This window comes from Danio rerio, chromosome 2 (genome assembly GCF_052040795.2).
Source record: "Danio rerio strain M-AB ecotype USA chromosome 2, GRCz13ab, whole genome shotgun sequence".
Classification (NCBI taxonomy): domain Eukaryota; kingdom Metazoa; phylum Chordata; class Actinopteri; order Cypriniformes; family Danionidae; genus Danio; species Danio rerio.
Window position 1 is genome coordinate 40,432,685 of NC_141022.1, and position 16,314 is coordinate 40,448,998.

At 35.4% G+C, this 16,314-nt stretch overlaps 3 protein-coding genes across 3 annotated transcripts in view; 1 reads left to right on the plus strand and 2 right to left on the minus strand.

Annotated features, from left to right (window-relative positions):
• On the minus strand, positions 1-9,300 carry zgc:101744. Its single transcript, NM_001013536.2, is given in 5 exon segments — positions 1-347; positions 520-688; positions 2,906-3,044; positions 4,946-5,039; positions 8,949-9,300. Coding segments are annotated over 5 exon segments (555 nt in total). The 5' UTR covers positions 9,067-9,300; the 3' UTR covers positions 1-312.
• Positions 1-16,314, minus strand: part of skila (SKI-like proto-oncogene a) — a 672,908-nt gene that overhangs the window by 420,250 nt on the left and 236,344 nt on the right. The gene's annotated exons all lie outside the window — the stretch shown is intronic.
• The window catches only part of slc1a8b (solute carrier family 1 member 8b), a 24,626-nt gene continuing 16,946 nt past the window's right edge, over positions 8,635-16,314 (plus strand). Inside the window, exon 1 of the mRNA XM_087239793.1 lies at positions 8,635-8,763. The gene's annotated coding sequence lies outside the window, so the exon portion shown is untranslated. The remainder of the gene's footprint in view (positions 8,764-16,314) is intronic.

Genomic DNA, 16,314 nt, shown 5'->3' on the forward strand with positions numbered 1-16,314 from the left:
TTTAGGTATAACTTTCTCCAGTTTTATTCATTAAAATACAATGGCATTTCTTTCATTGGTCATAGTACTAAAATATTGTCTAGAATGAACTCAAAACAGAAATGTGATGGATCTTAAGAACATTTGTGGACAGTTTAGGCAATTCATAAATTATTAATGGCCATTTCTTGGGTGATTGTGCTGCCTGGCTCAGATGCAGTAAAGATCATTTCCAGTGAACTTAGTGAGTTAAACAATAAGCTAGTCAAATAATAAGGTAAATGTAAACACAGGGCTCCTGATAAAATGATTATTCATATCCCCACCTCCAAATCATTTATTCTTATCGCTGTTCAGCAATGTCAAGCCTGTTGGAAAAAAAAAAAAGAGAAAAGTGTTGCTGACAATGTCCAAATATTGATTCAATTACTTCAATGCAAAATTGAATTAAACAGCCAAGAAATACATAAGATTAAACCACAAACTTAATAACCTTCTCAAAGTGAACTGATAATGGATTTAGGAGGCTTCATGAATTACCTTCCTTTGCCATGGTCTCTGCTGCACTTTTGGCTTTGCCGCTCAGGTCACTGACAACGTTGTCGAACGCAGCTTCATGCTTGAGGAAGAAAGGCCTCACCACACGCGTGTATATGACCTGAGAGCCATTCCAGGAGATCGGGGCCATGCACCACAGCAAAAACAGGCACTGAAATATAGATTTAAAAATGCAGAACATGTCAACTTCTCATTAGCTGACATTGTGGTCAAAACTATTTTATTGTGCATGGCCTTTTCAACAATTTTTTGCAGCCTTAACTTCCTCACATCATCTGTGGAGAAATGCCTTGTCATATACTGTAGGTCATATTCTGTAAGATTATTTGCTTCTGTCAGAAAATATAGCCTTTGCCTGACTTAGTTCTAGTACAGTATAATCGCCTGTTCTAAAGGAGTTATGGATTTTCAGTGCACATCTGCAGTCATCAATGACTTCTGTTTGGAGTGTGTCTGGGAGTCTGTGATACCATCAGTGCACTTGTTGATGTTGCTAGTCACAGATGCTGTAGATTCTTCCACAGTTAGTTGGTTCTTATAATGCTCCATTCAGTTTGTTCAAAACGGTCCTAAAGAGCAGAGATGACTCCTGCTGGTCATGTTCTGCCCTGCTTCAGGACTGGTCTTTTACTCCTGACAAGCTTCCTGTGTACTGTTATCAGCATAACAGATATGTGTTCAAAGTAGCCAAGGTGCGGGCAGGGCTCTGTGTGGTGCACACCAGGAATATTGTGGTAACAAGATCTAGTGTTAAATTTCAAAGTTCACATGCTGGTGGAATTTTTTGAGACACTCAAATGGTTAGAATCCCCACGGGCCAATATACAGTCCTTCAGAGTCTTTCACAGGGTGCGTTTCCATGCACAAGAACTTTAACTTCATCCCAATCTTAATCCATAGGGCTTAATATGATAATGACTTACACTCTGCAGTTAAAACAGGTTTTACTCAAAACCTGGCTTGCAGTCTTTACTCATTCTGAAGGTCAGTTTTTAGTCAGGTTCAGGTCAGGACTCTGTGCATGCCAGTCAGCTTTCTTCACACCAATCTCACTTTACGGATAGTACTTTGTGCACTTTTGTGCAGGCATGCTGGAACAGGCCAGGGAGAAGCCATCCGCAAACTGTTCCACAAAGTAGGGAGCATAAAACAGTCCAAAATGACTTGATATGCTGAAAATTAAGCATTTATTTCTCTGGACCTAAAGGGGCAAGCCCCAATCCTGAAAAACAACCTTACATCATGATCCCCTCTACACCAAACTTTACACTTGGCACAATGCAGTTAGGCAATACTGTGCTAATGGCATCTGCCAAACCCAGAATAGTCCATTGGATGGACAGACAGAGAAGCATAATTCATTACTCGAGGAACACCGGTACTATAGGATGCTTTATACCACTGCATCTGACGCTTTGCTTTGTACTTGGTTGGTGATGTAAGGCTTGGATGCAGCTGCTCGCCATGGACATTTGGAGGTCTGTAGCAAAAAGCAAATAACTTCTGCACACTCTGTGCCACAATATGCACTTAAGCTGCTCTGTGATTTTACCATCTTTTTGTTTTCTGTCGTTTTTGACTTGCATGCACTTAATTACAATACCACTAACTGGAAATTTCAAGATTGGCAAAGGGGGCAATCAACACACTTCTATTGAGTCACACACTCACAGATAATTTAATGTTTCTTGATGAGCAAATCATCATATTAGAATAATTTTAAGGATAACCTGACTGGACACATAATAAGGAATAATTAATATATGTAACAAATCACACAATAGGCAGAGTTATATGGCTGCATATGAACTGTGATCACCATAATGGCTCAAGTTGAGGTACATTAGCTCTAAATAATAATAATAATAATAATAATAATAATAATAATAATAAGATTCCAAGCATTTACATCTTCAACACAGCTGGTTACTGACATCATAAACCAACTACCTTGTTAAAACATGCATTGAATAATGTATAACAACAGCAAAATGTCCAAATTCATTTCCTCATATCGTAGTAATTATCTCTATTAAAATTATGCTAATGACAATAGGAAAAAGTCATGCATATCACTTAAGACCTCAGCTCAAATCAGTCAGCGGCTAGTTCATTTGAATAAATTGGTAATAAAGCATTCAGTCAATTTTAGAACAAGGATCAAAACTGAAATGAGGCTGTTGGTCGAGTCGGCAGTTAGTCAGGCATACTAAATATACACTATGCAAAACCCCTCAGCATGACCTACATACCAATACATTTACGGTCCTCCTACTGCAAGCTAACGTGATGAAGTGAATGGTTTATTAAACAGATCTCCAACAAATATGGAAATACAATGAAAGCATAGATAAAATATATTTATTACCTTGCCCGCATAGTAAAAGGGAAACCAGAAAAGGAAGATATCAGAAAAAAATTCAGCCACACTGAAGAGTCCATAAACCACCCAGTAGGTTAGCCATTTGGTGTCATCTTCTTTATTGTTACTTTCAATGGCTTTAATGCTGCATGAGAAAAAGAATGAAAACAGACCAGTCAGTGTGGGCTGCTCACATTATTGTGCTGTGCACATAGATAAACAGCAGGTTCTCTCTACATCCAACATCTGCACAAATAGGAATGGAAGCCTTAAATTGAATTAAGACTTCTCCCCCTCTCACTTTTGTTTTAATGACTGCTTGCACCGGCGCAAACCCTTCATTACATATTTTTAAGATAATAAAAAAAAGAGAGAGTCCAAAAAAAAAAAAAAAAAAAAAAAAAAAAAAAAAGAGCATTAATAGTCATTTCAGCAGCTAAGCTTGTTGTATTTGCAGAAGTCTAAGTTTCCCCTTTAAGAAGCAAAGTTAATGGGAGAAGAACATTTAAATAAACACTGCAGAGGAAAGTTTGCTAAATCAATGAATAGTTTTGTCATTATTTAACACCCTAACAAAAAAGCCTAACAAAAAATATTTGAAATGTTGTTTTATCGGTAGAATACACACCCCTAACCATCATCAATGGGGTATATGCACACAGACTTTTCATTTTCAGTCAGCCAGCCCAAGCACCTCCAGAGAATTCTCTTTCCATTACAAAATCGCCACATTTAAGATCTGAGCTCTTTAAAAATAAATAATCTTCACCGTCTGATTGATATACAGCATAGTGGGTCTCAATCCAGGCAAAAAGCACTGCATTAAGTTCCACTTTTTCCCCACCATGTTTTTAAAAATATGAACATTTATTCTGCACTTGCCTGCTGCTAATGACAGCGCAAGCGTTTACACTGTCATGCATAAAACAAGATAAAGACCAACTAAATAAATGCTTAAGTCTATTTAACGGATTGTAATTTAAATACATTACAACATTGATGCTGTAAACCTTATGAAACTGAAAATATAGTCACCTTAACCTTTCACCGGAAGTTTACTGTTGGCTAAAAAAAAAACTAGCTGTGCATATAGCCCATTCTGCTGGTTTGCATCCTAATTTATGCTGCTGTACTGCGTTGGACATTATGGAAATGATCTGCTGTGTATGCGTTTAATTTGAAATACATTATCCCTTTTAAAAGACAGCACACTCATTCTGATTTGTACACTAATAATCAGAATTTTCTTTTTCTAAAGGGTTTATATCTTATAGTTTTCAGTCAAAAAATTGTAAGATAAAAAAATAATAATAATAAATCAGAATTTACATTTCACAATTCACTTTTTTTCCCACTCAAAACTGCAAGGTATCTAGATTTGCATGCACATATACAGCATAAAATGTGAGAAGCAAGCTAAGAATTTTGAGGGGAAAAATACAATTGCAAGATATAAAATTTCTTCACACAATTCTGAGTTTACATCATGTAATGTTAGTGTTGCAAGTCAAACCTTTGATTTATTAAATCAGAACTGCAAGATATGGACTAAGAATTATGAAAAAGCCAGATATGTGGGATTTAGACTCTTAATTCCAAGTTAAAATTTTGTAATTGGGTGATTTCTTAAATTAAAAAGGAGTTAACTTTAAGATAAAATAGGAATTCTGCTTTTTTATTGTTTAGAGTTTCATTTGTAATTTGAACTGTCTGAGATGAAAATAAGTCATCTATGAGATTATCAAGTTGCAAATGAGGCAAATAATTGTGTGATGTCAGAATTGTGAAAACTCTTATTTAATTCCATTTAAGAATTAGATTTACAGATCTACAATAGAGAGACATAGAATACTTCTCTCAATTTTGAGGTCACATCTTGCAATTTTTTCCTCTCTTCCTTTTAAGAATTGGTATGAAAATAAGCCAGAGTCATCGAATTTTAAAAATCTGAATTGCATTTTTAAATGTAAAGTTTAAATTTTATGGCAGAATCAGGCTTCCATAATAAATATGACTACTAAACTATTGGACGTCATGCACACTTACGAGGCATATGCTGGGTATATAAAACCAATCAAGTTGCAGAGGAGGGAGGCACCATATCCAAATATCAGGTAGAAAGCCACAATAGACACTACACCTGCAGAGCAAGCAGAGACACATGATCACTGCCATTATTCAAATGAAGAAGGGCATTTAAAAGCACCAATGACTCTGTTGGGTGTCAGTGTTGACACCTATAACAGGATAAAAGGAGAACAAACAAAGCCTGCTTAAACACATATTGATTATGCTAAAACATTAAGGAAGCCGTATTGTTTATATGTGAACATAAGGGAGGTTGTTATGTTCTGCCCCCAATCAGGCCATGTAGGCTAGCCCCTGCAATTCTACACAGAAACCTGAGGACGTACTATACGTTTAAAAATAACCCTTGGGAGCGGCTTTTGGTACAGGAAATTAGACCCAGAGAGAGATCCTACAAGGACTCGCCACAACACATTTCAGATAAGCAGTGGATGCGGATGACCCATTGGACCCATTAATGCACCTGATAATCACACCTGATAAAAGACCAATTATTTGCTTTGTGCTTCTCAAACAAACATGTGGTTTGCTGTTAAAAAAAGAGCAATAACAGATCAACCAATGCAAATGCAAAGAGGGAAATGACATATAACCCTGAGGGGAAACTCTGAGTGCTGTATAGCTTATGTTCATGCCACACACAGGCACACAAAACAGAGTAATGTTTGATTTATGATTCGACTCCTTAATGAATCATTTGGGCTGATTTGCAAAACAGGTTGGAACTGTATTTCAAAGGGGTAAAAAGCAAGGTTATTATAGTTTTGCATTTATTAGTATTTATATTTCCATTTAAAAATGCTGTAAATTTCAATTTAGTTTTAGATTGTTTCATTAAAAAAAGTGCACCTATGTTGAAAATCATCTTCTGGAAGCTGTTTGGACAGAATTGCGTGTAGATATAGTGTCTCCACAGTTAAACTGGAGTGATAGAAACACAGTAAGTGTCTTTTTTATTTCCTGATGTTAAGTTAGAATCCAAATCCCTCACCCACCGAATTGATTGACAGCCCCGTATTAACATGTCTCTGTAGTAACACATATAATCACATCCACAAAACAACTAGGATTAAAAGATCTGTTTAGCACTCTGTAATAACTCATTTGTAATCACATTTGATGATGACGTTTTTACAAGTTTAAAAACTTCAACACAGTGCGTGTTTGTAAAGAATTAGCTTTACTTTATGACCACAGCCACGTGTCAATACAATTATAAATGACGACACTTCAATCGCAGTTTGTGGACGTTAAATCAGGTTTATTTTGAACATTAACATAATGAATATCCATACTGCAGTGTATATTAACACGCGTTCAGTCACATTTGCCGTGCAAAAACAGTGTAAAGCTAAACATATGCGCTTTGTGTGTGTGTGTGTGTGTGTGTGTGTGTGTGTGTATGTGAAATTTGGAAAGACATTGTGTGTGACTCATTGTTGCAACTCCACAACAAATACATCAAATAATCATTGGGAAAGTTCTTACTGTAGTTTTTCTCACAAACGTTATACGAGATCTGCTTCCTACATGTCTATCACTGTGCTGTTTATCTGACACACGCAGCCATAGATTGAGGCTCACTCTGACAGGCACATGGGAACGGTGGGCAGGGCGAACCAGCATTAAAGGCACAGGAAACAAAAACAGCACAATGTGTTCAGAGTAGAAATATCCCAATATTCTGAAAGATATTAAATAATCTGATGGGTGTTTTGAGCTAAAACTTTACAGACACATTGTGGGGACAAAAGGGGGTAAAACAGGTGCCACTTAATGTTTTTTTTTTTTATGAACTCATTTCTATTTAGCTTTTTTAGAATCTAAATTTTAGTCTTAGTAATTCTAGTTTAACAGAATTAACAAGTCACATCCTGTGTAGTTGACCAAAGCAAAGTTTAGTGTTTGCACATCATGCATCCAACTCTTGTGCAAACCTCTTAGTGATAAAAGTAAAATAATCATTTGAACAGACACTGAACCAACTTACATGAATTTAAAACTTCCAAACTTCCTCATATTAATGATCATGTATTAGTTGAACATGCCTAGTTTCCATTTATTGGCAAATGAAGAAAATGTGTTTGTCTGTAAAAGAGCGTCTACAGGTACTTCTATATAGATTGGTCAATTTTCCACCACAGAAGAGTGCTAATTAATACTGAAAACAATTATTGTTTTTGCTAATGATTATTTTATTTCAGCTAGTTTTTAAGTGAATGTTAGTTTAAGTGTGTGTGAGTAAACTTTTATTTCAGATAAGGACATTTATTTGAAAAATATTTTTAATTTTTCATAGATTAGTTTACTGAAATACCCTTGGTATGCAGTAGACATTGAGGTCTAACTAAACCAAATGATCCAGAGTTTAAACTAAAGTAATATTATACAGTTGGAATCTGTGAAAAGTCAAACTTTCTAATGAGATTACACATGTAAAATTGTTCAAAGTGGTAATTATTTTTGAGAACCAATACATACATGCTCTTGTAAACAAACTGCTCACAGTATGTCATTATGCGACAAGAACCTCTATTCAAGATACTGTAGTAATGAACACACTTAAGGTTAATCATAATAGAGCAATTCCAGCGTTATCAATGTGACATTTAGCAGTAAAAAAAAATAAAATAAAATAAAAAAAGCATGTATGATAACATAATATTGAAAAATCTGTTTATATTTTCCAAAACAACTAAACACAGAGTTATGGGATCAGAAAATGTTCAATCTGTAAACATTTTAAATGAAGAAAATAAACATGCATTATGGGTTAGATGAAAAGTTAACGAGTTTGCAGTATGCAACATACTTTGTAGAAACTCTGTGAATAAACTGCACACCTCGAAGGAAACAACGCTAATCAAGAGGATAAAAGTTGGCTCTTTACAGAACAAAAATGATTTATTTTGTTTAACATTTTTGCATTTATGAGGTAAAAGGTTTGTAATGGATGTGACACCTCTTCATTCCGGACATGACAGATGTGAAATTTTGCAAAGTCACACAATTGGAAATCAAATATATTAAAAACATTGAGAGAGAAATTGAGTAGTTTTTAAGTTCTGTAAAATACCTGCTTGCACACAAAAAAACTGCAGAAACAGTTGCCTGTTTTGGTTGAAGCTTACTTTTTTCCTGGCAAGGTTGACATTTGCATAGAATTGCTCAATAACATTGTAAATAACCAAATTTTGTTTTGCCTGTAGGCGATGTGTTTTTGTGACTCTTAAAGTGCTGTCAGCTGATGACTCATGCTTAATGAACCACCAAGAACCTGGTTTTAGATAGACATCTTTAACGTTTATTTTACAGAAGAACCGTAGATACATCTCGATTGGCCTGTAAAGTACAAGTAACATTGTTGAGGGGGGGGGGGGGTGGGGGGGGGAGCTACCTCTGTAAGAAAACAAACTGAAGCAGCTCTAGAGTCAACAATTCTAGCTCAATGAACTGGGAACTGATAAAAACCTAAAATTATTCGAAAACGGTGATAAACAGCCTGCACTGCTTAAGAGAACACAACTTGCTACCATGTCTTGATATTCGTGACCACCTAATGACAGAATTAATTTAGAGGGCAATTAAGAAGAGCTGAATCGTTTATCGTTCAGACTCGACACCTAAAGGAACCGATTCAACTAAATGACTCGGACTTCCCAAGGCAGACCCATGTCGTGTACAGACTTGTCATTATGGTTTCCAGTGCCCTTTGCACTCATTTGCAACATTCAACAAAGGCTTTACATATGGATCACAGTACCTTTATTCACGTGGTAAGAAAATGAGCTCATACCTTTCTGAAGAAAACATTAACGGATACAAAGAACATTACAACACACATAAAGCCTGACAGCTGATCAAAAGTACAGCTTAAATATATAATGTACGCCGTATTGTTCATGGATAAACAATAAAAGGTGTCCCTAAAGGGTGTACGTTATTAAAACCAGTCACGTACCTGCCGCAATGTATTGTTTCTGAACTCCAGTTTTCTCTTCCAAAACAGCCAGAAAATCCGTTAACACGTTCTTCTGTTTAAAAAACGCGTCGTAGCGTTCAGTGACAGTATTTAACATGTTGCTCTTCCTAGTTTTTAGTACAGCAGACCGTACTGGCTGGTCAGGACCAGAATTGTAAACAGTTTTCCAGCCAAGCAAGCTAACACTTTGGGAAAGTTTGCCCCCTCTGAGCGGCGCAGCTTACCACAGGCGGGAACAAACACTATGATGACCAATGAAATCTATTAAAAATATATGATTCCACCTCCCTCACAGGTGATTATCATTCCGCTTAAATGCTGAAAAGGAAGTTATGCTATTGAATGAGGGCACATTTATATGAATGACAAGGTCAGGGGGCGGGTTAAGGAGAATCTGTAGGTTTTGTTTATTTTTCCGGAGAAAAAATCTGCAGTTCTCCAGAACTATTTCACCCTAACTACCTCTGCTTTTTGGCATAGAAGCTAAACGGCTGTAAATATCAATAAAAAAATCCATTACAAACATTTTGCAATTAAGTCTTGTTCAGCCATGTCTGTCTGTCTATCTATCTATCTATCTATCTATCTATCTATCTATCTATCTATCTATCTATCTATCTATCTATCTATCTATCTATCTATCTATCTATCTATCTATCTATCTATCTATTCCAAATGATTACCATATAGGAATAAAATCATAATTGTAGTTGTAATGCAGGTTTTTAATTGCATTTTAAGTTTACATTTTGTTTTGTTTAAACAGTTTAAACTTCAGATATAGTTTTTTTCTGTGTAACTTTACATTGTTACTTTAATTAAAAAAAAACTGTGACAACTGGCATTTTTAAAATTTGCCAGGCGAGGGCACTCTTTGCTTTTCTCTTCATTGATCCTCTCTACCTCTCTTCACCACTTGATTCATTGCTGTGCGTGGTCTCTTCATACATTTTGTGCCTAATGTATGCAAACATGTTTAGGTTTTGCATAAGTGTTTTGGATCATTTAATATATATATATATATATATATATATATATATATATATATATATATATATATATATATATATATATATACATACAAAAATACCTGTACATCTTCATAATTGTAGTTCCCCAACTACTGTGATCAAATTTTGTTTTCCAACCGACCCTAACTAAGATATTCACCCTTTCATACTCACACTGGTGTAACCCTGAATATATGCCTAAAAGAAGACTCAAAATACAAATCCTGTACTTTACTTTCCAATCTGAGGTAATGCAGGGTGCGAATTCCCGTGGGTGGTGGAGCTTCAGCCAGCCCCTAATTAGGGCTTGAACTCCCCTAAAGGATGTCAAACCTAAATAACTAGATGTGTAAAGAACTCTGGAAAATAATTTATTCTGATTTGTATCTGAAATAATAAACAAATAAATAAATAAAGTTAATAATAATTTGTCCCCTCCTACCCTTATAAATGGTTCAGCCCACTGCCAAAGCATGATCGTGCGATTCGTGCCCAACAGCAATGTGCTACATTGGAAAATGTTCTGCGTTTATCTGAAACAGGCAGATCTAGCCAACTGCCCTCTGATCAGTCTGCAATAGGTACTGTAAGTTTTTAAAAGACACATTTTCTTTCTTGTAAATTAGATGTTTCTACACAAACCTAAAAGTGAAATCAAATTTAATATGGTGTGTATTTTAATAGACACTTTATGCCCCATAGACCAGGCGTGCCCAGACTTTTTCATTTGAAGGGCCAAAAAAAAATAATTTGAGGCTAGTGGACCGAAAGTAAATATAGTTGCCATGTGTAAATTCCTAATTTATTTAATGAAATTTAAAAATGACTAGAAAACACTGCTTTATATTAACTAATACAGTTTTTTTTACATTTTACAATGGACTTGTCACAGTAAAAATCTCATTTATAACAGAATTGCACTAGTTTTGCCTTTTGCTTCTGCATCAGTCAAGTGACAGTATTTACATTTAAGTATCTAAATCATTTACAACATTTAATTAAAACATTTAATTTCAGTTTGCTTTTTTGTAGCTCAGCAATATAACTTACAAAAAATGTTATGCTAAATTAGAAATGATGACCTCTGTGTTAAAGGCATCCGCCCGACCTTCTTCATCATTCTCACTGTCTTCTAAGCTGGGATGGTGGGCCAAATCTAAGTTACAATGGGCCAACTTTTTCCCACAGGCCCTACTTTAGGCATCTCTGCCATAGACTGTAAATAATAAAGCCATGCACATGGAATTTATATAGCCTACTAGTTGTAGTGTAGTAGTGTAATCTTTAATGATCATGTAAGGCGTGAGATATCACAAATACTTTGTTTTTGGCTCATGTTTGAATTGTCAAAGACATCAGAGACAATTGACTCCACAACCCAGCAGGTGGGAATGCGGGAAGAAACCAGCTGTTCAACCATTCTATTCAAATGATCCTGATTAACTCATCCTGACTGTATGTCTTTGACAAGATCAGGGAAGAATGCAGGAATGCACTCTTCTCCTTTCACCCCAAGCCCCCCTTCTTGACCTTTAAGCAGCTTGCTGATCAGAGCACATTTCACATAAAATGTCCAGGGTTTTAATATGGTGTATCTTGCAGCACTATATTCATGTTTGGTATCATTTGAATTGTCTCAGTGCGACTGGTACAATGGTCTCATTCCCTCAGAAATAGACATAAGCAAAAGAATAAATATATAACTTCAAGTATCTTTTGAATTACTGGGAAGGACGTGCCTTTCCCACAGGCAGCACTAAATGCAAATGCCTTTTGTTATGCACACACCCCTTTCCTTGAGGGGATTCTTGGATTACTTAAGGGAGGTTTGGCTTACGCTCCATGTTATGTAGATATTTTGAAGTCAGGTGTGCATCTTTTGATCTTGGATTTGTCTTTGATAATTTGATGTCTTTATTGATTGTTTATGAATTGACTGAATGAATTGGCATAATACATATTTATCTGACTAATAAATTGTTATGTTTTGAATTATTCAAACAGTCCTCGTGTTATTATCACTGGTAAATGTTGTTGTCCATAGCACTACAAGCCACTGTACAGGTTAGTAAAGGACTAAAACATGTTAGACGGAGCGGCGTGGCACGCTATACGATGTTGTTAGAGATCCGACTAACAAATTGGCATTATTTCAAGTATACTTAGACTGTAAAAGGCCAACTATGGGTTTTCTATTTAGAACAACAAAATATTGTTGAAACTAATCTAAATGTGAGTATTTAGGCCTTCATCTACAAACTTATAATCTTGTGCGATTATTATTAAAATACTTTGTCTTGATTTAGTAGATAACAGATCTATGGGGACCACATAAAAATCTCCTAAAATGAGTAAAGGAGGGTTCTGCCTTTTTAGCAGAGTGGTTAATCGCCTTTGTTTAATGACCAGGAATGACAAGCTTGTATTAAGAGATTGTATACCCGGCCGGTGCAAGACTCGGGATGCTATAGGAATCTGAATAAATAAGAATAAGGTATAATAACAAATCGAAAGAATATTCAATCATAATCTAAAATAATGTGAAAGGAAACAAAATAACTTTTTCAATGTTTTATAATTGGAGTCAGATAAAACGAGGATAATCTAAACCACCTCATACTAAAATTGGAGTCAGATATGAGTTAAGTTTAATATAAATCAACATTGTGCACTGGAAAGACCGAACATGCAGTGAACTTTCATCCACCAGTGGACACCGTCATTGGACCAACTGTCTGGACCCTACAATCATTTCTATTCATGTAGGAATTCAAACTTTCCCCGTTTGGCAAAAATCACCTTTTATCATATAAAGAAAACAGCTCCTCTTTTTTTAATTATTTGTATTATTAATTATTATTATTAATTATTAATAATTATTCTTTAATTATTTAATTACCACAATCCAGTCATTAAGACACTAACAATAAGTTTAATTAATAAATGTGATGTAAGTGAAATAAATATATGAATTTGGTTTAATGAGAAATGCATAGGCTGTGTTGATCTAATACACAAACTGAAAAACAATTACACCAAAGAACACAAAGACGATTCTTTAAAACTTGAATATTATTTGTACATTTTACATTCATAGTTTAGCTTTAACGTTGCTTATTTTTAAGCTAAAGACATGCCTTTTACACACGTTTCTTCAGCTATAGTAGAGAAATGTGTGCTTTCAACTGGTGAACAGTTGGGTGTAAGAGCATTATTCAATTGTGGTAATATTTTAGTTAAAAAGGTTAAAACATGATAAAAAATTGATATTTTAAATATAATAAGAATTCATTGTGATTGTATTATCTAAAATGCATAATTTAATAATTGATACAATTTAAAAACATTTACTTTGGTATTTTGATTTCCGACAGCAATACGTCATGAGGTCATTAGTTCATAGGTTTAAGTCAGATTGCAGTTATGGATGTTGGAAGCTACACAGTTTTTTGACCGAGCTGATCGAGTCTATTGTGACTTTGTATTTTTTTTTTTTTTTTTTCAGTAAACCTTTTTTAAAAGAAGATTCGGTCTTACTCGCGTTTTTGCAAATACTGGTTGTTGGAATAGAAGCTGCAAAAGGTGGTACATAAGGAATTGCACGAAAGGTGTGCCACAACAGTTGGGTGATTGTTAACAGTAAATGCAGCCTGTGATATCTTCTGTCATGTTAGATATCTACTATGAAACTAATGTTTAGTTCATTTCATCATTCCAAATTTCAGTATGAGAAGTCAGTGTGAATATATATACACAGATATAGAAAAAAAAACTGATTTCAAATACCAATACGATTATTTACGCTAAGTAAATTACTCTAATACCTTTGGGTAGATTATCATCATGGGTTTTAGCAGCACTGAAAGCTTTTGTGTTGTAATATGAAATCCAGATATTAATCTTTTAAGCCACTTACATACCTAAATGATAAAAGCAATGCTGTTAGGTAAAATACAGAGACATGTAATCAGAATACACATTCAGATTTACTTAAATTCATCCTAATTTATAATCGTACATTCATTTAAAACTATTTTGTTTCTGTCTTTTGTCATGAATCCATTAAGTGCTCAGACCGGTATTAAAACACCTCTTGTACACACACACACACCTGCAGTTAGTTGATCCATATAACTGGCTGTCCTAGTTCAACGAGACTGTCCTTTGTCTGCACATCTCTTGACAGGTCACAATGCCAACAATGTCACTAAATGGGACATGCATGTGTATCCTAACTCTTATAAAGTCATCAGACCATATTACAGTGGATAACACCATGTTGTACATTCAGAGGATGTGCTGCTAATTGTCCAGAGGACTTAATCCTCTTTTCACAGAATTGCGGAAGACTTTATACCAGATTATTAGCACTGCTATTGGCTGTACATGTGGGAGAAACTGTTATGAAGCGTCTGTGCCTTGTAACGTATGTTTAAGAGCTATCTCTCTACCTTGCTTACTACATTAATTTAAAGCTTATGTGAACTGTACATAGGGGTTTTAATAGCACATACAGTTTTTATGTGCATTGACTAATTTACCTGCTGTGATGGAAACATTTGTGTGTTAACGTGCTCTTTGAGGTGTCCTTCAGCTATATATTGAAGTCACGCACTTTCAATGACTAATGGTAATTCTGTGGCTCAGTTCCTGTGCTTTACGCAGGGTAAATGGACTGACGTCTAAACAGTCGTAGTGGTTATTAAGGCTGACGATACAGTGGGTGAATTTATCCGCTCTCAGTAAATGGATTAGTATTCGACTGCACCAGAAACACCACTGTCATGCCTGTGAAGGTCTTTGTTACATTTGGAGAAATTCCAGCCTCTCCTTTACTGGGATGTAGGGGGTGGGTCAGCTTTCAGTCAAAGAGTCTATGCAAAAAAATAAATTAAATTGATTTCTTTTAAAGATTTGGGCCTGTTTTTTTATGCTTTATAGTTTTATGTAGTGTTTATTTTCTGGAGCATGTGCATTATGCGTTTTCTTTTTGTTATTCTGTCTATTCTTCTTGTAATTTTTTTAAAGTAGAGTCAATGTACATGGAACCAATATTTGACCATTACACACCATAGAACATCAATGTGTCCGCCTTATTGAAATCACAGTAAAAAGAATAAAAGATATTTCCAACATGCCACAACATTGTTTTAATTATGGTAATTAATGTACCAAGATTTAGTTTTGTCTTTTCCTCATGTCATTTGAACACAGAATTAACTTTCTTTAAGTGTAAAAAAACTGAGCATTCATTGTATTTATACAAGACCTTGTAACTTTTATGTGGCAATGACTTTCCATGTAATAAATTGAAATTTATACGCAAAATAAAATTTGACTGGATTTAAGAATCATTGTATATATATATAACTGTGTGTATATATTCACACATACTCACCGGCCACTTTATTAGATATTATGTACTGCTCGTTAACGCAAATTTCTAATTAGCCAATCACATGGCAGCAACTCGATGCATTTAGGCATGTAGACATGCTCAAGACGATCTGCTGTAGTTTAAACTGAGCATCTGAATGGGGAAGAAAGGGGATTTAAGTGACTGAATGTAGTATGGTTGTTGGTGTCACACAGACTGGTCGGAGTGGAAACTGCTGATCTACTGGAATTTTCACGCACACAACCATACGGAGAATGGTCAGAAAAAAATATATATATACAGTGAGCGGCAGTTCTGTGGGCGAAAATGCCTACTGGCAAAAGTAACTCAAATAACCACTCGTTACAACAGAGATATGCAAAAGAGCATCTCTGAATGCACAACACGTTTAACCCTGTGTCGGATGGGCTACCGCAGCAGAAGATCACTCCTGTCAGCTAACAGGAAACTGAGGCTACAATTCGCACAGGCTCACCAAAATTGAACAATAAAAGATTATTAGAGACTATTGCCTGGTCTGATGAGTCTTAAATTCTTTCTCGACATTCAGATGGTGGGTCAGAATTTGGCATTAAGATGAAAGCATGGATCCATCCTGCCTTGTATCCAAGGTTCAGGCTGCTGTTGTGTAATGGTGTGGGGGATATTTCCTTGGCACACTTTGTGCCCATTACTACCAACTGAGTATCATGTCAACACAACAGCCTGCCTGAGTATTATTGCTGACTTTGTCCATCTCTTTATGACCACAGTGCACCCATCTTCTGATGGCTACTTCCAGCAGGATAGTGTGCTATGTCATAAAACACAAATCATTTCAGACTGGTTTATTAAACATGACAATGAAATCACCAGATCTCAATTCAATAGAGCACATTTGAGATGTGGTGGAATGGGAGATTTGCATCATGGATGTGCACCTATCAAATCTGCAGCA